The 24,723-nt window shown below is 47.8% G+C and overlaps 1 protein-coding gene across 1 annotated transcript in view; it reads left to right on the top strand.

Annotated features, from left to right (window-relative positions):
- The window catches only part of CENPT (centromere protein T), a 170,123-nt gene that overhangs the window by 2,309 nt on the left and 143,091 nt on the right, over positions 1-24,723 (top strand). The window contains exons 2-3 of the mRNA XM_029608822.1: positions 19,512-19,621; positions 21,671-21,803. Of these exons, the coding sequence (XP_029464682.1) occupies positions 19,521-19,621; positions 21,671-21,803 (234 nt within the window). The 5' untranslated portion in view covers positions 19,512-19,520. The remainder of the gene's footprint in view (positions 1-19,511; positions 19,622-21,670; positions 21,804-24,723) is intronic.

Here is a 24,723-nt window from a genome sequence, read left to right as displayed (position 1 = left end):
TATTGCTTTAATTCCTCCACCTCCTGCTCTTTGTATACTCCTCCTTGTTCGCCCTCCCTGTTCATTGTAATTTCTACCTTTAAAGTTACATTGTAAACCGGTATGATGTATGCATACTAATACCGGTATATAAAAGTTTTTAAATAAAATAAATAAATAAATGAAATACAGAGTTACATATCAAAATATAAGATACACCATGGAAATAAATCTCTGCATACAAAACCCATAATCATGGGGGATAGAGAAAAATACATGCACAAATACACATAGTATACAACTATGAGTATGTGCAGAATCCAAATAATAATAAAAGAAGTGAGAGGAGTTACAATTTTACTGGTGATCATTCTTTTTTTATCCCTTCTGGGTTCTTATCTAATAAAAATGTCTCCAAGGAGGGGGAGTCAGAAAAACTAAGCTTTTTTTCCCTGAAAGGTAATACAGCAAGAACAAGGAAACTTAAAAAAAAAAAAAAAAAGTTGCTCCTATAGCTAATAATCTACCCTTTAGAGACAAGAAATGCTTCTGATGACCTTGAGTAGCTCTGGAGACATCAGGAAAAATTTGAATTTTCTGTCCACAAAGTAATGCAATCTTATTCCTAAAGAAATTTTTAAACACATTATCTTTATCATGTTAAAGCAGAAAAGAAACAAAAAGTGTAGATCTATTACTAATGACATCAATTGATTCCTCCAGAAAGGTAGATACCCCTAAACTGGGGGATTCAACAGTATTGTCATTTTGAATCCTATCTTTTCTCATCAATCTTTTTGAGAAATAAACAATTTTAGATATCTTCAGTATATCATCATTGTATAGCAATATTTCCCTTAAAAATTTTTTTAAACATTTCGTACAGTGATAGCAACTGTGTCTGTGGAAAGTTAACCAAACACAAGTTTTTAGAGTGCATCATATTTTTCCCGTCGATAGCAGGGCTGAATTAGCCATGCTGTCTGGGAGCGTCTCGTGACCGGTCAGTAGGCGGAGTTTTCTCAGTAAAAGAGAACATATCACCGACACTCTGATTGAACTACATTGGGTACCCATTGAGCAAACAATACAATACAAGACTTTATGTACCATACATAAATTAATACATGATGAAAAAGCAGAATGGCTGAACACAGCCCTCCGCGTACACGTCCCCCACAGAAACTTACGATCAGCAAACAAATCAATGCTAACTATTCCCTCAATTAAAATGGCTAGACTAACTCAAGTAAGGGATAGGGCTCTATCCCTAGCAGGACCTTTAATATGGAACATTATGCCTTTAGAAATCAGATTGCAAAGAAACATCAAAACTTTCAGTAAAAGTTTAAAAACATGGCTATTTAAGCAAGCATACCACAAAGAGAATGGAGAGTAAAACCCAGGGAAATGTAGGTTGCGATCAGTAGAACTCCCACACACACACACACCTTTTTACTTAATTTGTGTTTCTCATTTTTATTTTTTTTATTCTTTCTTTTTCTCTCAACAACAAAGAACTAGAGTTAAGTAGTACTTTATCTTACAGCTGATACAGAGAAAACTGGACATGACCTACAACACCTACCAATTAATACTTATTATGAAACTGTTATAGTATTTTGATGGCACCTGTTTCATTGTTATAATTTAAGACATTTCTATGCAGCATGTAATTATGTGCTCTATTGTGAACCATTGTGATGGCGCCTGGTTAACGACGGTATAAAAAGAAAAAAAAAATCTTCTGGATGCACAATTAAGACGCCCATAGCAAGGGGTGCTTAGCTATGGGTGTATTCAGCAATCTCAGCAAAATTAGCAAGAAGAAGCGGGGTAAAAATATAAAAATGGACACTCAAATTGAGCGCCTGTTGCAATTGTGGGCTCCTGATGCATTGTGTGCTAGGGATGCACAATTCTTTAGCGGGTCCTTTTTTACGCAGCCCCTCATTTAAATACTGCATCGGGTGCCTAGGGGATGTGGCTCCGTGCGCGTTAAGAAAACGGGCGCTCAATACGAGCGCCTGTTTTAATGAGCGTCTTATTTCATTGGCCGCTCTGTACCCTCAATTCCAAGAGCTACTACTGTGAGGGCCTAGCCCAGTACCAACCTCAGCAGCACTAGCCATGAAATCCTCAGGGATGGGGAAGAGAGAATGATAGTTGTTGCCAAATGTAATAATACATTTTTTTACCTTGTCTCTCAGTAGGGTGGCTATAGGGGTAAGATTAATTTTGGGTGACTGTAGCCCCTGAAAGCTCACACTCTCCTCCCCCCCCCCCCCCCCCCTTCTCCACTCCAGACCACCTTTACTTGTCTTGGAAGAATTCTGTTTCCAGAGATAGCTGATTTAATTGTTTATATTTGTTTTGGATTTTGTGAAATGTATTTGAACTTAAATGTTATAGCTGCTGCACCACTTCAGTGTAACTATATATTTCTCAGCATTCAGTTAGGTTAATCCACGACCTATGGGTTATGCACCTCTAACAGCAGATGGAGACGGAACAAACCTGACATCACGGTATATATACCCCAGCACTGACATCAGCCGGCCAATATTCTCCGTCTCCAGCAGATAGTGGACATGCATCTCCTTACTGGGGATTGTTTGTTTAAAAAAAAAAAAAAAAAAGTGGAGGAGAAAAGGAGATTTACGCACCGCTTTTCCTCAGGAGATACCTTGTGGTCCCTCCCTCAGTCAAGTTCTCCTGAGGTGATATCTCATGATCCCTCCCTTAGCTGAGTGTCTCGGTCTGGTAGCTGTTTTTCCAGCGTGGACTTAGCTGCCAGGAGAGAATCAGCTGAGAGGCTAGCAGGTGCAGGAAGCTGAGCGTGGTGGTGAAGGCATTAGCCCTCTCCTCCCGCAGTTGGAGACTGACTCTGTACTTGGCCGGGATAGGCTGAGCTCAGGTAAGGGGATGTTAAAAAAATAAAAAACTAAAATAATATATTCATAAGAGAGAGGGATAATTTTAGAGATTCCTCTCCCCCTCTTCTAGTGTGGTTGCTGAGCCTTGGTGTGCCAGTCTGACGTTTGTTCCCACCTCTGTGAGAGGCTTGGGGAGTCCCTGCAGTTTTGGCTGGATGAGCAGCCTTTTGGCTAGTCCCTGCTGTCAGGCTTCTCTGAGATGCTGTGTGGTAGGCCATGGTGGCATTCACGCACTGCCTCCTGCACAAGTCTGCCGTAAAAACAGTGACTGATGTTGGTTTGCGCCTGCATATCCAGGTTGGGCATCTGTCTGGACCACGCTGATCGGACATCCACATTTTGGGTGTCCGTAGTTCGTGTGTTTTTCGGATTCCAGTGCCTAAGCTCTTCATCATAAGAGACTACGCGGTTATGGGATGTCCTATCTTAAATATAGGCGTCGCATACTTGGGTGCACTCATTTTGGGCATCCTATCTGACTTGCCTTGCACAGGACGCACAGTTGGACAAACAATTGTCAGATGCTAGTGGACATCTTATCCATGGTGCCTTTAGCAAGAATCCTAAGCACCTTGCAGTTTGCACTGCTTGCCATATTCGGGCATCACAGCAGGGTGTCCCCTCAAATCTTGTCAGCACTACCTGGAGGCTCAGGGAGAGTTGTCTCCCACGGATTTGGCTCCCACGGATTTGGCTGAGTCCAGCCCTTCCCAGCAGGATGTGGGAATGGGACCGGAGGGGGATCTGTCAGAAGTTTCACCTGGTTTTGAGGCTCCTCTAACTGGATTTTCAGCAGGGGAGTACTTCTCAGTGGATGCCTCTCCAATGCCTTCTGATTTTAGTATGGATCCTTTTGACTTTTTTTTCTTGGGTGAAATTTTTGCAAGGGCTGCAGTCCTTTCTAATGTTCGGCGGAACCGGCCAAACCTGGAAGTTCAGGAGCTCAGGCTGCGGAATCCTGCAAGTCTGGTGCTGTGGATGAGTGCCGGAGTACATTCTGGCCTGCTGTAGGTTCCATTGATGGGGTCCTCACCGGCTTGGATGACTAGAGCAATCCTTATTCCCTAGAGCAGCACTTCTCAACCGGTGTGTCGCCAAACACAGGCAGGTGTGTCTCGCCTCCACTGCCCTGTTGTACTTTCCTTCTCCCTTTTTCCAGCCCCCGCAGGCCAATTGGAAACCTCCTTTCTTCCTACCCCCACTGCCCAATGGGAAGCCTCGTTTATTCTGCCTGCCCCCGCGCAGGCCAATCGGAAGTTTCCTCCCTTCTACCTACCAGTGGGAGTAGGAAGAAGGGAAGGAAGCCTTTGATTGGCTGGTGAGGCAGGCATCGCCTAGCCTAGGGGTGGGAGGAATGGCAGCCTCCAACCCCCAAGGCCGCCACGGGAGCCCATCCCTGTGGTGGTGAAAAAAGAAGGCCCGCAGGAGTAAAGCTGCGGTGGAACTGGAGCCCATCTCTGCAGTGAAGGAAGAAGAGGTTTTTGGTGAGAGCTTGTGGGTGTGAATGGGAGCCTGAGTGAGAACTTGTGTGAATGGGTGCCTGGGTGAGAGCTGGTGTGTTTGGGTGTGTGAATGGGTGCCTGGGTGAGAGCTGGTGTGTGAATGGGTGCCTGGGTGAGAGCTGGTGTGTTTGGGTGTGTGAATGGATGCATGGATGAGAGCTGGTGTGTTTGGGTGTGTGAATGGATGCCTGGGTGAGAGCTGGTGTGAATGGATGCCTGGGTGAGAGCTGGTGTGAATGGATGCCTGGGTGAGAGCTGGTGTGTCTGTGGGTGTGAGAGCATTTGTGTGTGATTGAGAGAGAGACTGGTCAGGAAGATGACTGGTATGAAAGAGACAGACTGGTCGTGGGGGTCTAATTGTGTGTGTGTGAATGACTGGGTTGTGGGTGCTAAGGAAGAGGACTGTGAGGACGGAACTGCAGCAGCCCTTGCTGCTTCTGGTGAGTGCTATTGGCCTGGAAGGGAAAAGAATAGGAGAGTTGCTGGAGAGGGTAAATAAAGGTGGCTTTTAAAATGTATTTCCTGTCGTGTAGCCAGATGGACTCAGAACAAGTGGGTATAGTGTGCTCGTGCTAGCAGTTGGAGACGGATCTGACGTCAGCACGGGTACATATACCCCCACAGGAAGTGAAGCTCTTCAGTAATCTCCGTCTCCAAAGCAGTTTGGAGAGCCTGCACGCTCGCTGAGCGTGTTTCCAATCTGCGGTGATACCATTCGGTCCCTCCCCCAGTTGAGTTTCCCGAGGTGATTTCCGTGATCCCTCGGAGGTTTAGGCCTCGGTCTGGTGGCCGAATCGCGGCAGGGACCAAGCCCCGAGCAGGAAGGGCTTGGGTCGGGCTAAGAGGCGCCTCGGTCCCGGCGTGGACTTGGGAGGCAGCGGGTGCATTCCTCAAGCGCGGCGGTGAAGGTATTTCCCCTCTCCCCCCGTAGCCGGAGACCGCCCGGGTTCCACCGGGAAGCGCCGAGGATCAGGTAAGGCGTACAACTTTTACTTTTGGTCTCTGAAGTACGAGGATCGGCGGCGTTGCCTGCATGCGGCACGCCGCGGAGGTCGCCATTTTGTCGGCCTTGTTCAGGTATTGAGCGCCCATGATAGGCGCCTGTATCGTATTCTGCGCTTCTTATTGAGCGTATATTGCATATTGTTGAGCGCATATTGTATTAAGCGTATATTGCTGTCCGCATATTATTGAGCGCATAGGGGTAGATTTTAAAAGAAGCGCGATCAGCCTACTTTTGCTTGCGCATCAGACTCAAGCAAAAGTACGCTGGATTTTAGTAGATACGCGCGGAGCCGCGCGTATCCACTAAAATCCTGGATCGGCGCGCGCAAGGCTATGGATTTTGTATAGCCTGCGCGCGCCGAGCCGCGCTGCCTCCCCCCGTTCCCTCCAAGGCCGCTCCGAAATCGGAGCGGCCTTGGAGGGAACTTTCCTTTGCCCTCCCCTCACCTTCCCCTCCCTTCCCCTACCTAACCCACCCGCCCGGCCCTGTCTACACCCCCCCCTTACCTTTGTCGGGGGATTTACGCCTCCCGGAGGGAGACGTAAATCCCTGCGCGCCAGCGGGCCTGCTGCGCGCCGGGCCGCGACCTGGGGGCGGGTACGGAGGGCGCGGCCACGCCCCCGGGCCGTAGCCACGCCCCGTACCCGCCCCCAAAACGCTGCCGACACGCCCCCGGAACGCCGCGACGACCGGGCCCGCCCCCCGACACGCCCCCCTCCGAGAACCCCGGGACTTACGTGAGTCCCGGGGCTCTGCGCGCGCCAGGAGGCCTATGTAAAATAGGCTTCCCGGCGCGCAGGGCCCTGCTCGCCTAAATCCGCCCGGTTTTGGGCGGATTTAGGCGAGCAGGGCTCTGAAAATCTACCCCATATTGTATTAAGCGTATATAGCTGCCGCTTACTATTGAGCGCATATTATGTTGAGCGCATATTATATTAAGCGCATATTGCTCCCGCATATTCTTCAGCGCGCAATGGAACAATCGAATGCCCCGGTGTCCCTGGCGGCGGCGCCTCCTGATTCCCGTGTGAAAGCTCTCGGCCTCTGCTCAGCATGCCAGCTCAGAGCCATGCACAGCGAGGAGCCAGACTCCCTTTGTGCCCAATGTGAGGAGGCAATGGGAACCTCTGGCCAGGACCAGTCTCAACCGAGGTTTGTTGACAGTTCCCCAGGGGCCCCCCCGGATCTCGCAGGCAGTCTCTAACAACCTGGGATCCCGGGGGACCTGGTACCCCGACGACTTGAGACCACCTCCATTTCCTGGGTGGATCTCTTTAAGGGGATCCATGCCTTTGTACAGATGCAATCAGCTTCCTGTCCAGGCCCTGCTGTTGCTGTTGCTGCTGCTCCTGTTGCTGCTCCAGCGGATCCTGCCCCTGGACCTTCGCGCCCTTATCGTGGGCAAGCACACCCGCCTCCGGGCAGTCCGGTTCAGGCGGACCCTGATGTCTCGGAGACCGAATCAGAACCCTCCGAGGAGGGGGAACTTCCCTCGGGGATGGAGCCATATCGAACCATGAGGCGGTTCTTTCCCAAGGAAGATCTCTCCGACCTAGTATCTCAGTGCCTGGCGGAGTTGAATATTACAGGCCCCAGCACTACTGTGCTATCTACACAGAACCCTCTGCTGGAAGGTCTTCGTCCTACAGCCCGCCATTTTCCCTTCTTGCAAGCTGCACAGCAACTGATAGATCTGGAATGGGCTTCACCAGCGGCCTCATTCAAAGGGGGTCGGGGCCTGATAGGCATGTACCCCCTGGATCCGGCAATCAAGGAGATGCTGGCGTGCCCTCAGGTGGACGCCTTGGTTAGCGCGGTGGTCAAGCGCACTACCATTCCAGTTAAAGGGGGGGGGGGGCGTCCCTCAAGGAGCTTCACGACCGGCGACTGGACGCCATCCTGAAACAGACATTTGAGGTGGCAGCTCTGTCTTTGCGAATCGCAACCTGCTGCACAGTTGTGACGCGTTCCTGTTTGTCACAGGTCAGGAACAATGCTCCGGCGGCAGACATGGAGTCCGCTCTCTCGTTCCTCACGGATACTGCATCCGACCTAGTCCGTACAACAGCCAAGGGGATCTCATCTTCTGTGGCTACCAGGAGGCAACTCTGGATACGGAATTGGTCAGCGGATGCTCCTTCGAAGACACGCCTCACCAGAATGCTCTTTAGGGGTTCTTTCCTGTTCGGCAGCGACCTTGATAAACTGGCCAGCACATGGGGTGCCTCTCCAATACCTCGACTGCCGGAAGACAGGTTCAAAAGGAACCAGCGCGCCTTTCCAAGGCCTTCCAGAGGCAGAAGTTCTTAACGCTTCATTCCCTATAGGGGTCGCTACCAGGCACCTCGTCCTCAGGCCAGGAACCAGTCCTTTCGGCCCAAGCAACAGAAGAGGGGAGCCAGCTCGGGTGCAGGCCCCGGCCGCGCCTCCCAATGAGATTCAGCCGATCCATCTGGGGGACGGGGCCACAGGGGGCAGGTTAACCCTCTTCTACCCCAGATGGGTCGAGATTACGTCGGACCAGTGGGTCCTCGCCATCATCCGAGAGGGTTATTTTCTGGACTTCCATCATCTACCTCCGGACAGGTTTGTGGATTCTTCGTGTCCGATCCACAAGAAGGCAGCATTGGAAGCTACCTTGGCGAGGCTCCTGTCCTTGAAAGCCATAATCCCGGTACCTGCACGGGAAATGAATTCTGGGCATTATTCCATTTATTTCATGGTACCCAAGAAAGAGGGCACTTTCCGGCCTGTATTAGACCTCAAGTCAGTCAATCGATACTTACGGGTCCCGAGGTTTCGCATGGAAACTCTGCGCTCAGTCAAGAACGCAGTACAGCCAGGAGAATTCCTCACGGCCTTAGATTTATCAGAAGCCTACCTGCATATCCCGATTCACCAGGATCATCAGCACTACCTACGCTTCAAGGTGCTGGGACGCCACTTCCAGTTCCGGGCTTTGCCCTTCGGGCTGGCCACGTCACCGCGGACCTTCACCAAGGTGATCGTAGTGGTAGCAGCGGTGCTCAGACGGGAAGGAATCCTGGTCCATCCCTACCTAGACGATTGGCTGATCAGGACGAAATCGCGAGAGGAGAGCCATCGGGCAACCAACAGAGTGATCGCCCTTCTGGAAAGCCTGGGATGGGTAGTCAACCTAAACAAGAGTTGCCTACAGCCTTCCCAATCTCTGGAATATCTGGGAGTCCAGTTCGACACCAGGCAGACACAGTCAGTCTCACCACCAAGAGAAGATTAAAACTTCAGACGCGTCTTCGGTCCTTGATGGGAGCCAGTCGGCCCACAGCTTGGGATTACCTGCAGGTTCTCGGTCTCATGGCATCCACCCTGGAAGTGGTTCCCTGGGCAAGGGCCCATATGAGACCTCTACAATGCTCCCTGCTCTCTCGATGGAGCCCCCGCTTCCGGAATTACTCCATGCATCTACCTCTACCAGCCAGAGTGCGGACTCAGCTACGGTGGTGGTTGCAGTCCAACCACACGAGCAGGGGGTCAAAGATGTCCTCCCCCACATGGACTCTGCTCACCACAGATGCCAGCCTGAGCGGATGGGGAGCACACTGCGAAGAACTCACCGCCCAAGGACGGTGGAGCAGGGAAGAGTCAGGGTGGAACATCAACTGACTAGAGGCACGGGCAGTCCGGTTAGCCTGCCTGCAATTTGCTCACAGACTGAGGAACAGAGCAATCAGAGTGATGTCGGACAATGCCACCACGGTGGCATACATCAACCGACAGGGTAGAACCAGAAGCCAACAGGTGTCCCTCGAGATAGCCCCACTGATGGCTTGGGCAGAGGCGAATCTTCAGGACATCTCCGCCGTCCACATTGCTGGAAGGGACAACACCACGGCAGACTTCCTCAGCAGAGAAAGCCTAAATCCGGGGGAATGGCAGCTGTCGCCCACAGCCTTCCAGATGATTGTGGATCACTGGGGGATTCCGGACATGGACCTACTAGCGGACAGGTCCAATGCTCAAGTACCCAGATACTTATATAGAAACATAGAAACATAGAAATGACGGCAGAAGAAGACCAAAAGGCCCATCCAGTCTGCCCAGCAAGCTACGCAGTTTATCCATTTTTTTTTTAATCTCCCCCCCCCCACCCCTTTTATTCTCCCCCTCCCCCGTCACTATTGGCTTCCAGCACCCTCCGGCCCCAATTCCCTTCCACCCCTCCACCAATGCAGAGAGCAGTGCCGTATTCGCATCCCAATGAACATCCAGCTCAATCAGGGGTAGCAACTGCCGCAATAAACGGCCACACCCCTGCCCCATACTCTTACCCACCTCTGTTTTGCTTGTTTGTTTTTTGTGTTTTTGTTTTGGTATTTTTTGTTTTTTGTTTTTTTGGAGATGGCAGCCCTCCAACCTTCCGCTCCGTGAAGGTGGAACACAAACCACTGGCATCCCGCTCCGTGAATGCCTCTGTGGCTACTGCTGCTCCGTGCAGTATTTTGCTGCCTGAAGGTGGAACAACTACTCGCCACTGGCATCCCGCTCCGTGAATGCCTCTGTGGCTACTGCCGCTGCGTGCAGTGTTTTACCACCTCCTCTATATTTATGCCCACTAGACTTGATGGATCCACAGTGTTTATCCCACGCCCCTTTGAAGTCTTTCACAGTTTTAGACTTCACCACTTCCTCCGGAAGGGCATTCCAGGCATCCACCACCCTTTCCGTGAAGAAATACTTCCTGACATTGGTTCTTAGTCTTCCTCCCCGGAGCCTCAGCTCGTGACCTCTGGTTCTGCTGATTTTTTTCCATCTGAAAAGGTTTGTTGTTGTCTTTGGATCATTAAAGTTTTTCAAGTATCTGAAAGTCTGAATCATATCACCCCTGCTCCTCCTTTCCTCCAGGGTGTACATATTTAGATTCTTCAATCTCTCCTCGTACGTCATCCGATGAAAATCCTCCACCTTCTTGGTTGCCCTTCTCTGTACCGCTTCCATCTTGTCTTTGTCTTTTTGTAGATACGGTCTCCAGAACTGAACACAGTACTCCAGGTGAGGCCTCACCAAGGACCTGTACAAGGGAATAATCACTTCCCTTTTCTTACTCGATATTCCTCTCTCTATGCAGCCCAGCATTCTTCTGGCTTTTGCTATCGCCTTGTCACATTGTTTCGCAGACTTCATATCATTAGACACTATCACCCCAAGGTCCCTCTCCTGCTCCGTGCACATCAGCCTTTCCCCCCCCCATCGAATACAGTTCATTCGGATTTCCACTCCCCATATGCATGACTTTGCACTTCTTGGCATTGAATCTCAGCTGCCATATCTTCGACCACTCTTCCAGTTTCCTTAAATCCCGTCTCATTCTCTCCACTCCTTCCGGCGTGTCCACTCTGTTGCAGATCTTAGTGTCATCCGCAAAAAGACAAACCTTACCTTCTATCCCGTCTGCAATGTCGCTCACAAAGATATTGAACAGGACCGGTCCCAAAACCGATCCTTGCGGTACACCACTTAAAACCGCTCTCTCTTCAGAGAAAGTTCCGTTTACCATCACACATTGTCTTCTGTCCGTCAACCAATTTGCAATCCAGGTCACCACCTCGGCCCTCACTCCTAAGCTTCTCGTTTTATTCACCAGTCTCCTGTGCGGAACCGTATCAAAAGCTTTGCTGAAATCCAAGTAGATGACATCGAGCGCTCTTCCTTGATCCAATTCCTTGGTTACCCAGTCAAAAAAGTCAATCAGATTTGTCTGACAGGATCTTCCCCTGGTGAATCCATGTTGCCTCTGGTCCATTAATTCTCCTGACTGTAGATAGTTCAATATTCTCTCTTTCAGCAGTGACTCCATTACTTTTCCCACCACCGAAGTGAGGCTAACCGGTCTGTAGTTGCCAGCCTCCTCCCTGTTCCCACTCTTGTGAAGCGGGACCACCACCGCTCTTCTCCAATCACTTGGCACCACTCCCGTTTCTAGGGATCTATTGAACAGGTCACACAGCGGAGCTGCCAGAACATCTCTGAGCTCCCTCAATATCCTTGGATGAATCCCATCAGGCCCCATAGCTTTGTCCACTTTCAGATTCTTTAGCTCTTCCCATACATTTTCTACTGTAAAAGGATTTTCATCTATTCCACTTCCCTCCAGTTTCTTGTTGTGTAGAGATGGTCCTTCTCCAGGGTCTTCTTTAGTGAACACAGAGCTGAAGTATTCGTTTAATATTTCTGCCATTTCTTCTGACTACTTCAGCCGCAAGCGCGATCCGTTCTCTCACGGGATCGACGCCCTGGTTCAGCCGTGGCCTCCAGGGGCCCTGTTATACGCCTTTCCTCCGTGGCCCCTGCTGGGCACCCTTATCCACAAGATTCAGAAATACCGGGGCCTAGTTCTTCTAGTGGCACCAGACTGGCCAAGAAGACCCTGGTACGCGGACATGAGAAGACTACTGGCAGGGGAGCCCCTTCCCCTGCTTCTGCTCAGGGACCTACTACGTCAAGGTCCCATCCTTCACGAGGATCCAGCTCAATTCTCTCTTACGGTCTGGCTATTGAGAGGGCTAGGCTGAAGAAAAGAGGTTACTCGGAGCCGGCGATAGATACATTCCTCCGAGCTCGCAAGTTTTCCACATCCCTCACCTACGTCAGGATTTGGAGAGTGTTTGAAGCCTGGTGCGACACTCATGGCACCAAACCACATGCGACTACTATCCCTATTGTTTTGGATTTCCTGCAGGATGGACTTCAGAAGGGTCTCTCCCTCAGCTCCATCAAGGTTCAGGTGGCTGCGCTGTCTTGCTATGGTCCCAGGAGGGATGGCAAGACCATTGCCACGCATACAGATGTTTCTCACTTCCTGAAAGGAGTCAAGCACATTCGTCCGCCACGGAAGCGGCCAGTGCCTTTGTGGAACCTCAACATAGTTTTGGATTTCTTCGCGGGATCCACCTTCAGACCCCTTCGGGGCCTGTCTCTCCGTTCTCTCACTTTGAAGATGGTGTTCTTGCTGGCTGTATGTTCAGCACGCCGCATCTCAGAGCTACAAGCACTGTCTTGCCGTGATCCTTTTCTCAGAATCACGCCTGAGGCTATCCATCTTCGCACGGTTCCATCCTTCTTGCCCAAGGTAGTCTCACAATTTCACCTCAACCAGACCATATCCTTGCCAACCACGGCAGGTTTGAAGAAATCTGAAGAAGGGCGTTTGCTACGCCATCTCGATATAGGCAGATTGCTGCCCAGATACCTGGAAATGACAGAAACAGTACGAAAGACTGACCATCTGTTCGTCCTTCACAGCGGGAAGAAACAAGGTGAAGCGGCCTCTCGGCCCACCATCGCCCGCTGGATTAAAGAAGTTATCAGAGCGGCCTACGTAGAGGCCGGGAAGTCACCACCTCTACAAGTCAAGGCCCATTCTACCAGAGCCCAAGCAGCATCTTGGGCAGAATCTAGGATGCTGTCGCCGGCAGAAATATGTAAAGCGGCGACGAGGTCCTCCCTCCATACCTTCTCCAGGTTCTACCGTCTGGATGTCCAGGCCAGGGAGGACACAGCATTTGCGAGGGCAGTCTTACACGGTCCTCAGGCAGCCTCCCACCCAGTCCGGGAGTAAAGCTTTTGTACATCCCACTTGTTCTAAGTCCATCTGGCTACACGACAGGAAATGGTGAGATTACTTACCTGATAATCTCGTTTTCCTTAGTGTAGACAGATGGACTCAGCATCCCGCCTAGCTGCCAGTCTACATTGACTTCACCGATTCAAGGGAAGCCTTATCACTTCTTACATGAGTGCGTCCACTCTGCCAGGTGTCGACGCCTTCCGGTTGGGAATGCTGGCGGTCTCTAGCTACTATCAATCGGTCAGGGGAATCCTGTTTTCACTATTTCATTGATCGTCAGTACACATATATCCATAACAGCTTTTGTAAGGAAGATTACTGAAGAGCTTCACTTCCTGTGGGGGTATATGTACCCGTGCTGACGTCAGATCCGTCTCCAACTGCTAGCACGAGCACACTGTACCCACTTGTTCTGAGTCCATCTGTCTACACTAAGGAAAACGAGATTATCAAGTAAGTAATCTCACCATTTTTCTTGATTGACTGCCATTTTAATTATTTGGTATTATGCGATGTCTGCTGTTTTGAAATATTTATTGATATTTGGACATGTTTTAATCATTTTTATGAGTTTTTAATTGTTGGATATTATTCTGTTCATTTTGTAACATTTTTAGTATAGCTTTACAATTATTTCTCTGTGTGGATCTATTATAGCAACTTGGCTTATTCTGTTTTCCCAATGGGAAATGTATTAGTGTTTAGGGCCTGGTTTAATAGTTGTATTTCTTAGAGTTGTTACTGTTTGAGTGCATTCCATAATACAGGTGTAACTTTGTGTGGGTTAGTTTGTGTGCATTATTGCAAATCCTGAGAGTCTGTTAGGTGCTATATTTCTCTTTCCATTTCTTCAGGTTCACACTGCATGCAGAGTGGCTTTTTTGGTTTTCCATTCCAGTTTCTGTCTCCATATTTATAATTTGTGGTTTTTCTGCACTTGGTGAAGGTCAATTCTGGGTGTGTGACCGAGGTGAGGTATTTAACTAGCATGTAGGCACTTCTATCAATCTTATTAGTGGTAAATTACTGTCTTTTCATAAGGAAGGCTATTGTGCCTGGTAGTAAAGGGAGTTTGTTTTGCTTTTATTGAGATGTCATCAGAACCAGAATATCTTTTTTTGTATGGCGAGTTGTACAGGGTAATGCCCTAGATGTGCTCTGCACTCATTACTGGGGGTTGAGGGGATTCCTGTGAATGCAGAGTGCATGTTTACATTTAACCCCATGATGGTCATATGTTCAGTGTGTCATGCATGTGAGAACCATCTGTCAGGTGTGTCCCGGCCAAAAAAAGGTTGAGAACCACTGTCATATAGATGGGTTGCTGGCTCTGATCTCATAGACACTAAGGATGCTGGGAGTGCCGGGTGTTGTTTCCATATCTGAGCCAAAAAAGAATCCTGTTTTTAGTGCCTTGAATGGGGTGCTCCGGAAACTAATTTTCAAGGGGGATGAACCTTGGTAGGGCTGTATCGCCTGGATCTGACAGCGAGAGAGAACAGTTGCGCTTTCTGAAAGTGGATGCACTGGTGTATGCAGTCTCCAAGCGGACAACCTTTCCTGCAGAAGGGGGAGTGGCATCGGAGAATGCACAGGATAGGCAGTCAAGATTACCCTTACACAGGCCTTGAGGCGATGACAGTGAATTGCAGTTAGCTTTTGCTGCTCCCTAGTGGCTTGTGCTTGTTTGCTTCTATTTTAGGAAGTCTATGAGACTGGTTTGACTACCAGGGCAGTGATGGAACCAGCTGCCGCCTTTTTTGGCGGATGCGGGCTGCACCTTGGTCCGTCTGCCAGAGGGATGGCTTCGGTGTTAGTAATGACGTGTCAGCTGTGGCTGAGGTTAGTTGCCTGCTACAATTTTCAAAGTCTAATCTTATGAAATTGCTCTTAAAGGATCACTCTTGTTCTGGGAGTGAGTTGGAATAAATGCTAATAGGCAGGGTGAGTCCCAAGTTCCTCGTTTACCAGAGGATTAAAAGCAGGTGCTGTGCTCTCTCGAGAGGGACCATGCTAGGGTTTCAGACATTTTTGACCCTACAGAGTAGCGCATTCTCAGAGGGTTCAGCCTCTGAGTAGGTCTCAGTCCTTCCGGCCCAGGTAGCCGAGGTGGGGCATGGGCTCAGGTGGCGATGCATCCCAACCCCTTCAATGAAGGTGTGCTGACCTACTTCCTAGAACTGGAGATAAGATTTCGTTTGTCTCCCCTTATTGGAGGTGGGTCAAGATCACGTCAGAGCAGTTGGTTCTGGAGGTGATGAAGAATAACCATGCTCTGGAGTTCTGCGTTCCTCGGGACAACTTCATTGCTTCTCCCTGCGACTCTGGAAATTAGGTTACACTGACGAGGCCCCTGAGCTGGTGGGCTGTGTTTCCATTGCTTAAGTCACAAGAAAGTACGGGCCGTCATTCCACTTATTTCATTGTAGCCAAGAAGGAGATTTCCTTTCACCCATTCTGGTCCTAGAGGAAGTCAATAGTCATTGCAAGTGGCTCTTTTTCACATGGAAACCTTACATTCAGTGACAATGGCAGTACAGTTGGGGGAGTTTCATACGTCCCTGGATTTGTCAGACATGTATCTACATATTCTCATTCAGCTGAAGCATCATCGCTTCTGCAGTTTGATGTTTTGGAGCGACATTATTGGTTTTCAAGCACTACCTTTAAGTTTGGCCACCACACCCAGGACCTTCTCCAAGGTCCTGGTGCTGGAAGCGACTGTGTCAAGACAGAATGGTATTCTGGTCCACCCATACTTAGATATTTGGGTAATTTGTGCCAAAAGCATGGAGAAAGTCTTCAGGCCTCGGGCAAGGTGGTTTCCTAGCTGCAATTTCTAGGTCAGGTGGTGAACTTGGCCAAGAGCAAGTTACAGCTGTCTCAGATGCTAGAGTGTCTTGGTGTTTGCTTGCGCACGAAGCAAGGCAGGGTGTTCCTGCTGGAGGCCTGCATTCAGAAATGGATAGCGCATGTGCTGCTTTTGACATAAGCAATTCACTTGGGTGTGTGGTCTTACCTGCAGGTGTTCGGTTGATGGTAGCCATCCTAGAAGTGGTTCTGTGGGCAAGGGGGCATATGCGTCTTCTTCAGCGCACACTGCTTGCACGATGGAGTCCACGGTGAGGACTAGCATCCAAATGTAGTGGTGGTTGAAAGTGGATCATCTAAGGAAGGGCATTTCCCTACGAATAGCGGACTGATTGGAACTCATGACTGATGCAAGCCTCCAGGGTTGGGAGACTCAGTGTCAGGAGTTGATGATGCAGGGACGCTGGACTGCAGAGGAGTCTCTCTGGAGCACGAATCATCTGGAAGCATGTGCCGCACAGTTGGCATGCTTGCAGTTCGTTGACTTGCTGGCAGGGTCAAACGCTCAGAGTAATGTCAGACACTGACGACAAAGAAGGAGCCAAGAGCCAGCAAGTGTCATAGAAAATAGTCCAGCTCTTGGAATGGAAGGAAGTACATTTTCAGGAAGACTCCGCCTCCCACATTGCAGGAAAAGACTATGTAAGAGCCAATTTTTCAGCAGAGACTGTATCCAGGAGAATGGGAATTGTCAGACGAAGTGTTCCAGCTCATAGTGGGCCACTGGGGCCTACCATTTATAGACTTGCTGGTGACATCACTCAATGTGAAAGTTCCTCCCCTTTTTCAGTCGAAGGGGATATCTGAAGACCTTGGGCATCAACGCTCTCGAGCAGAAGTGGTGGAAGACAAGCTTCAGTATGCTTTTTCCCCTACCCACATTGGGTAGAGTGATTGGAAGATCAAAGGGCACAAGGGATTGGTGCTCTGGAGGTTCCAGATTAGCCCAGGAGGCTATGGTATGCAGGTTTGTGGAGGCTTCTGGTGGATTCTCCTTTTCAGTTACTGGTCCACTGGGACCTGCTACGACAGGGACCTTTTCTTCATGTAGTTTTGTCTCTATTTTGTCTTTTGGTGTAGTCCTGGAGAGGGCTCAGTTGCTGAAGCATGGAATCTCCACTACTGTGATTTCTAGGGGTGTGCATTCGTTTTGAACTTACATGTAAAACGCTACTTTTTTTTTTTTTTTAACTTAAAGTGATGAGGCGCAAACTATCGGATTTCCAACGTATTCAACATAGCTATGTTGAATACGTTGGAAATCGCGATCGTTGATCCTAAATAAAAATTTAAACCCCTTACCCTCCTTAATCCCCCCCAAGACTTACCAAAACTCCCTGGTGGTCCAGCGGGGAGTCAGGAAGCCATTCCTCTATTCCTTTGCGAGGAGCACGTGACGTCCGCGTCACGTCGGAGTGACGCGGCCGTCACGTGCTCCTGACCCCCCCCAAGCTGGTTCCGCTCCCGGACCCCTCGTTGGACACAAACAGAACTTTTGGCCAGCTTGGGGGGGGGGGTCAGGAGGCCCCCCCAAGCTGGCCAAAAGTTCCGTTTGTGTCCAACGAGGGGTCCGGGAGCGGAACCGCGGTGGACCACGTGATGGCCGCGTCACTCCGTGACGCGGACGTCACGTGCTCCTCGCAAAGGAATAGAGGAATGGCTTCCTGACTCCCTGCTGGACCACCAGGGAATTTTGGTAAGTCTTGGGGGGGGGGATTAAGGAGGGTGAGGGGTTTAAATTTTTATTTAGGGAACCGGTGCACGTATGGACATAGACTCAACTTATGGAATTCTCCATATGTCCATATTGACCGAAATTGACCCCCCCTTTTCGACTTATGGACTTATGAACATGAACTTTTTGTCTGCACATCCCTAGTGATTTCCACCTTGCTTTGAGCACAAAAGTTCTCTCCCTCTTTAGATTATGATCGGGTTTGGACAGTATTTGAGGCTTGGTGTGAGGAACGAGGTGTGCTTTCTCCTGTTAAAATCTCGCTCATTTTGGAATTCTCACAGGGTGGGTCACTTAAGGGATTGGCTCTTTAAATTCTTGAAGGTGCAGGTGATAGCTCTTGCCTTTTTTCAAGGGTCAGGTGAATGGTGGACTCTTGTCAGCCCATCTTAATGTGGCCTGGTTTTGTAAGGGGTGAGGCTTCTTCGTCCTTCCTTGTGGTTGCTGGTCCCTCATTGAGTCTTATTCTGGTTCTAGAATTTTGGCAAATTCCACTTTTCAGCTACTCCGTAGCTTCTTCTTGAGGTTAAATTCTTGAAGGTGGTGTTTCTCGTGGCAAATTGTTCTGTGGGTCGGGTCCAAGTTGTGGGCTCTTTCTTGCCAGGAACCGTTTCTGAGGGTGACTTCAGGGATGGTCCAGCTTCCAACTGTTCCATCCTTTTTTGAACCAATTTCCCTGCCAATGCTGGACAGGGAGAAAAGTGGATGAATATTGTCTGTCGTGGACCTTGGAAGTCAAGGTATCTGATGTGGTACTGGAGGTTATTAAAACCTCTCAGGAAGGCTGACCATCTGTTTGTTCTCTATGATGGAGGTAAACAGGGGAAATCGGTGTAGCGGGCTATGTTAACCTGTTGGGTTAAGGAGGTTATCACAGCCACGTATGTAGATGCTGAGTAGCGGTTGCCTAACCAGGTTGGGGCTCATTCCACTAGAGCTCAGGTAGTGTCATGGGTGGCGCTTCGATTGTGGTCTTCTGTCAAGATTTGCTGAGCTCCAGCATACTCCTCCTTACACATTTTTTCCCAGGTATTACTGCCTGGGTGTGCAGGCCCGGGAGGATGCAGCCTCTGTGTGTGCTATGTGTGTTATGGACTTTTCCTCCAGGATCTTTTCCATCTCTCTTTTAAACACTGCTATGCTAGTTGCCTTGACTACTTTCTTGTTTTCCTGCAGGGGCTATTGTGATGGGTCCACCTTCCTGAAATCTGGCTGCACTCGGCAATAGTGATGGACCTTTCCTAATGGGATTTTCCTATGATCACAGCTATAAACTTGTCTTCTGCTGGAGTTAAATTTTGGTTGCCTGGGATTTTTCTGTCCTGTATTCTGGCTTCTAAGCAGTTAGTAAAAATACAAATAAATTTATACTTAATTGGGACTATTGAGTGTGTTGACATTTAAGAATATGAATAGCGCCATAGGGTTCATGCTGGTGGTCCATTTAACTTAGCATCCTGTTTCTGAAAGTGTCCAATTCAGAATCCTTGGAAGAAGTAACCAACAAACCCTAAAGTAGAGATCTGTTCCCACTGTAAGAGGTAGTGTTCTCTAAAATCTACTTGGCTAAAAATGTTTAATGGAACATGACCTCTGGAAACTTGGTGAAACCCAGCTATACTGCTGGCCTTGACCACATTCTCTGGCAGTGAAAGGAAATGAAAAAATGAGGTAACATATGTTGACATTAGGTGTAATCCTTCTGCATGGAGTGGCAATTACTACCCTTAACAGGAGGCATGGGGGTAATATACATGGTGTGATAGTTACTATTAAAAGCAATTTGCTGGGCAGACTGGCTAGACCTTTGGTCTTTATCTTGTCACTTAGTAGATTTATAGAATTTAGAATTAAGTATTTTCTTTTCTTTAATAAGGTGGAAAAAATGTCAGCTGATCCAAGTGATATCACAGCACGCACACTTTTGAAAGGTTTCCTTGCTGCAGAGGCTCCCAAGTCAACAGTGAAACACAAACCCAAACGCAGGTGAGAGTTATAAAGCAGTGCATCATTTGGATTGTATGCTTTGCAGGATAAATTGTGGGAGATATCAGTGGGAGATACTGGTAAGCTCCTGACAGGGACATCCTATGTGAACAGGGGGCAAGAGTGGACCATGGGTCCCCCAAGTTAGGGGGTATGCTACAGCCAGGCTTTCCAAGCTTGTCCTGGGGACCCCAAAGCCAGTCAGGTTTTCAGGATATCCACAATGAATATGCACGAGATTTTCATGCAATTTTTAGAGGTATCTTTTAAATATCTGTTAGAGATCCTGAAGGAGACTTTGGGAAATTCAAGAAACACAGGTTCAAGATTCTGCCTTGAATTTCCACTGTCCTGAAGTATTTTTCAGGATATCCACATTGAACATGCGCATGTATTGTCTCCGTTGTATGCAAATATCTCCTGCATATTTATCATGGATATTATGAAAAGTAGACCTGTTTGTGGCACTCCAGGACTGGAGTTGCCTACTCCTGAATCGAAGCTCTGTTGGAAGCTTGCAATATGTCAGTCTTCTCTTTCTTTTTTTTTTTTTAAATTTGTAATTTATTGAAAACAGCACAACCAGTTTAACAACATTAAATTACAGAGTACACGTCAAACATTTGTGCAAGAACCTAGTAACCAAAGCTCTCCATTGCAAACAATAGTAGGCATAGTACTCATAGAAAATCATAACAGGAGATAGTAGAGCTACTTAGGTAGAAAAGGCAACTCAAATACATAAATGCAAATGTTTCCTTGATTAACAACAAAAACTGGCAGTACCTGCCTTCTTTTAGAATGCCACCCCCCTTCCCTATTCCCTCCCCACCTCCCTCCTCCCTGGGACAAAAATTACACATATGAGGGTGATCCACCCAGAAGCGGAGACCAACGAAGCTGATCAAGGTATTCCAGGTACAAAGGACTCATCCACCCAGAGACAAGATATCTAATGTTTGGCAGCTTGAACTGTTGTCCATACAGTATACGCATTCCAGGTCTTTTGAAAAGAAAAAACTGTCCTATGTCTGCAAGCCGTTATTTTCCCCAGTCTTCTCTTTCTAATCCAACAGGTCACCTGCATGATCCATCAGCAATATCCCTAGACTCTGGATTTGCAATTGCATGTTGAAAGATATGCCTGAAAATTTTAAAATAACAATCACTCTAAGTATATCATAACAAATCATATGGGTTCCAAGGTGATAGCCTCTGGTCTTATAAGCAAACTTTCCATTCTGGGGCAATTTCTGCTGAAATAGAAGAGAGAGAGAGATGCAGAGAAACTTTGTCCTACCACAGTCCGTTACTGGTGCCCTCTACTGTTTGCCAGTACACCCTGTGGGGATTCACCTTTCATGGCTCCAACTCTATTAATGTCCTGCAGAGGTCTCCCCTTATCTTCCTGCACGAAGGACAAAAAAAAGTCCAATTTGGCTTCTTGCCACAACAGCCTGCCTAACTCCTGATGATGCTGTCAGACACCTTTCCTCCTTCAGAGCCAGATGAAGGGGGAAAGCTCAAATAGGGTTCAGTGATGTTTCTACTCTGACTGGAAAGCTGTTGCCTTATCATCCTCTGTAAGGGAGATGCCCATTGCTTCAGCTTGTGGTCTGTGCAGGTATTCGAGAAGGGGTTGGAGATGAGATACCCTTATCCTTCCCTTATACCTGACCATTGTATTGAGACGAAAACCAAATTGTGGGCCAATTATCCAGTATACATCCAGGGAAAGATTTGGCAATCTATACAACCGCTTTTTTTTTGTACAGAGTCACAGTCTTGAAATTCCCAAATTTACTTTTTAATTCTGGGCTTTGTTCTGCTTATTTTATATTTTCGCTTAGCCTAAATTGTTACTGTTAGAAAAGAATCCATTCTGGCAAATTGAATGAGAATATTAGTGGTAGCACTGCTAAAAAGAATGATTGTTTCTCCCTCTGCTGCTATATGTTACAATGCTTCAGAGAATCAGATTTAACAATTAAGAGATTCTTCCATTATTTTTCTAATGGTTATATGAACTTTAACTTTTTATTTTAACAGAGCATCTGAGTTGGAGCGTCTTTCTCTCCAGAATCAATTTAGCACATCAAGAAATGTCAGTAGCTGGTTGTCCCCATCCATAAAACTTCGTGAGAAAATGAAGGAGAATATCGTGTGCCCTGTTAACAAAGTGGTAAGCATGAAATGTTTACTTCCTTTCATGCCTGTCATTAACTAGTACATTCTAAAACTGCTGGTTCGCATAACACAAACAACATAATATAATGTTTATATACCACACTCTATAACTGCTTATTTTTGCACAGGTGCATTTGTATGTGTTTTTGCAGTCGGAAGAAAATGGAGTTAGTTAGTGGATCTAAGGCAATGATTGGCAACTCTGGTTATAGAGGGCTACAAAAGAGGTCTGATATTCAGGTTCCCTGTACGTATCCGGATCAGTCCAGACTCCTGAGCTTATTAATCTGTGCCAGCAGATGGAGACAGAGAAATTAAAACTGACACTGCTTTATATACATTGATGCCACCTGCAGTTCCTCCAGTATTTCTCTGTCTCCAGCAGATGGTCGCTGATACAAAAACCTGCAGTTTGGTCTAGTATTTTTTTCCTTTTTTTGTTGTTACTGAGCCTTCCTCCCAGGGGTCAGGGTTCCTTGTGAGGGATCCCTACCCTGTTTGGTTGAGGTGGACAGGCTGGGAGTTGGCGACCCTTTTTACCGGACCCCAGGTCCAAAGTGGTGGGTATTTTAAAAATATTTGACGTCCATATAGAATCTACAATTGGACAGTGATGGATAAATCTTGGGAGTCCTGTTTCTCAGGACAGTCCATCTTTTGTAAGATGGACCTTAAATTTTGCATGCGGAAGTCATCTCACTATGGAATGGTGCAACTTCTGCATGCCTCTGGTGGTAGAGTTGGCAATGAAGCCCAAAAAGTCCAGGCTCTATTCAAACACACCTCCTGAAAAATATAATAGACTTCTGGATGAATTTGGCTGCAAGGTCTTGCAGAGTGCTATGCTGATTGCTAGAATTCAACAGCATCGGGGGAAATGATGACACCGACCCAAATGGCTGCCTAATCGTGGAGCTCCTGCTACCCAGTCGCGAATCTAGCGAACACAAACACTTAAAATATCCAGTTCCTTTAAAAATGGACCTGAGAGACTCTCTAAATATACTAGATGCTGTCTAGGACGAAAAACGTCGTCCTAACTCCAGCTGTGAAAGCAGGGACAAGATGGCTGACCATCTCGCGGGGGAGCTTAACGCAGCAGTGGGAGAAAAACAAGCTGCAGCATTGAATTTAAGTGATTTATGAGTCAATATCCAAGGCAGACTTCGTCAAATGGTTTGAAGATCTGAATACTAATATAGGAGGGCTCAAAGCAGAACTGTCTCAAATTGTTGCTGAGCTCCGATGTGATGTTGTTGAAATTGGGCACAGAGTGGATGAGATGGAAAACCAACTAGAGGAACAATTGGTTTCCAATGATAAACTTTCAAAGAAACTCTCCTTTGTTGGAACAGCACATACATCCCTTCAAGATAAAGTAGAAGATTTGGAGAATAGATGCTGCTGGTGCAATTTGAGATTCTGGGGGATCCTTGAACAGGAGGAATATCGCAATGCTGTACAGGTAGTACAGCAGATCAGCAAATTCTTTTTTTTTGAGTATATATCTTTATTAAATTTTTACCTTTAAAGACCATCACATACATACCAGAGAACATAGGTATCAGTAATACAATCCAATATGCAGGGAATAGGAACAAGCACCACTATAAACACAACCAAGAACAGATAAGTTGGTCAAAACAACTGTTAGCCTTGTCCTCAACATCTGAAAGAACCAAGATATGGTAAATTACTGACACCAAAGCTAGCAATCAAACATCATTATACATACAAGTGTTCAAATGTCACTGCCATGGTCTCCCCCCACCCCCCTCCATAGCAGTACACATACTTATATCTACCAGTCACCCACAAGTCTCCCTCCCCCCACTGGACAGAAGGGTGGCTGTGTGCTATTCGTCAATGGGGGAGTATAATGTGAGTGCGATATGAAAGCAGTGTGGGGGGTATGTTGTCGTGGTTAGTAGATCGTGTTTGTTATTGATATCGACCACCTTCTGGGTGTGAGGAGGTATGTCCTCAGACACATAGAAAGGTAAGTGAATAGGTCAGCGCATGGGAGTCTCTCGTTACCCTTCAGGCCCAATTTTATTGTACCTAAGCAGCTGAGGATATGTATATCATCTACTGGAAGGTGTGAGACCACTCTGATAGCGGTTAAAGGGTAGCCAGATCTTGGTTGTTACAGTTTTCTTGCGTTCTGGCTGTGAGTTAGCTGTCATCTGCTCAAAGGTAGCTAATCTTATCATTTTTTGCATCCAGTGGTTAAAACTCGGGGCTTCCTCGGAAATCCAGTTATGAACGATTAATTGTTTGGCCACAAGACCTGCTTTGTCCATAAACATTGCGCTGTGTGCTGGAAGCCTGTTAGGAGGGAGCATGTGTGAGCTGAAAAGCCAGGCCTCGGGCATTAGGGGAATAGGGTAGCCGCAGAGTTTCGAACAGAAAGTTTGGACAGAGGTCCAAAATGCCTCAATCTTTTTAGTTTCAGAAAATATGAAAAAAAATCACCCACTTCTGACACTTGAGACACAGAGGGGACGGGCGGATCCCTATCTTATGGGCAGTAGCAGATGTGAAATATAATTGCCAAATTTCCCTGTACGTACCCGGATCAGTCCAGACTTCTGGGTTGAGCCTCCTTTCCAGCAGGTGGAGAGAGACAGACTAAAACTGAAAGGATATCCTATATGAGGACAGAGCCTATCCTGTAACCCTTCAGTATTCGTCTGTCTCCAGCAGGTGCAGCAGGTCTCCCTTCGGTCTCCTGTCCTAGGCTAGTCAGCCTTTCTTTCTTCCTTAATTCTCGGATCAAGCAAGTATTTCCTTGGGGATATTTGATTTTCTTCCTGTAAAAAAAAAAAAAAAAAGTCGGAGTTTTTAACTTTTACCTTTTTCTTCAGGAGATGGTCCCGTCTCCTGGCTCTTGCCGGACTCAGGGGGGCTTTGCC

The sequence above is a fragment of the Rhinatrema bivittatum genome, chromosome 7, assembly GCF_901001135.1.
Source record: "Rhinatrema bivittatum chromosome 7, aRhiBiv1.1, whole genome shotgun sequence".
Lineage (NCBI taxonomy): Eukaryota > Metazoa > Chordata > Amphibia > Gymnophiona > Rhinatrematidae > Rhinatrema > Rhinatrema bivittatum.
The sequence above is the reverse complement of the archived record's forward strand: the minus strand, read 5'-3'. Positions and strand labels throughout refer to the sequence as shown.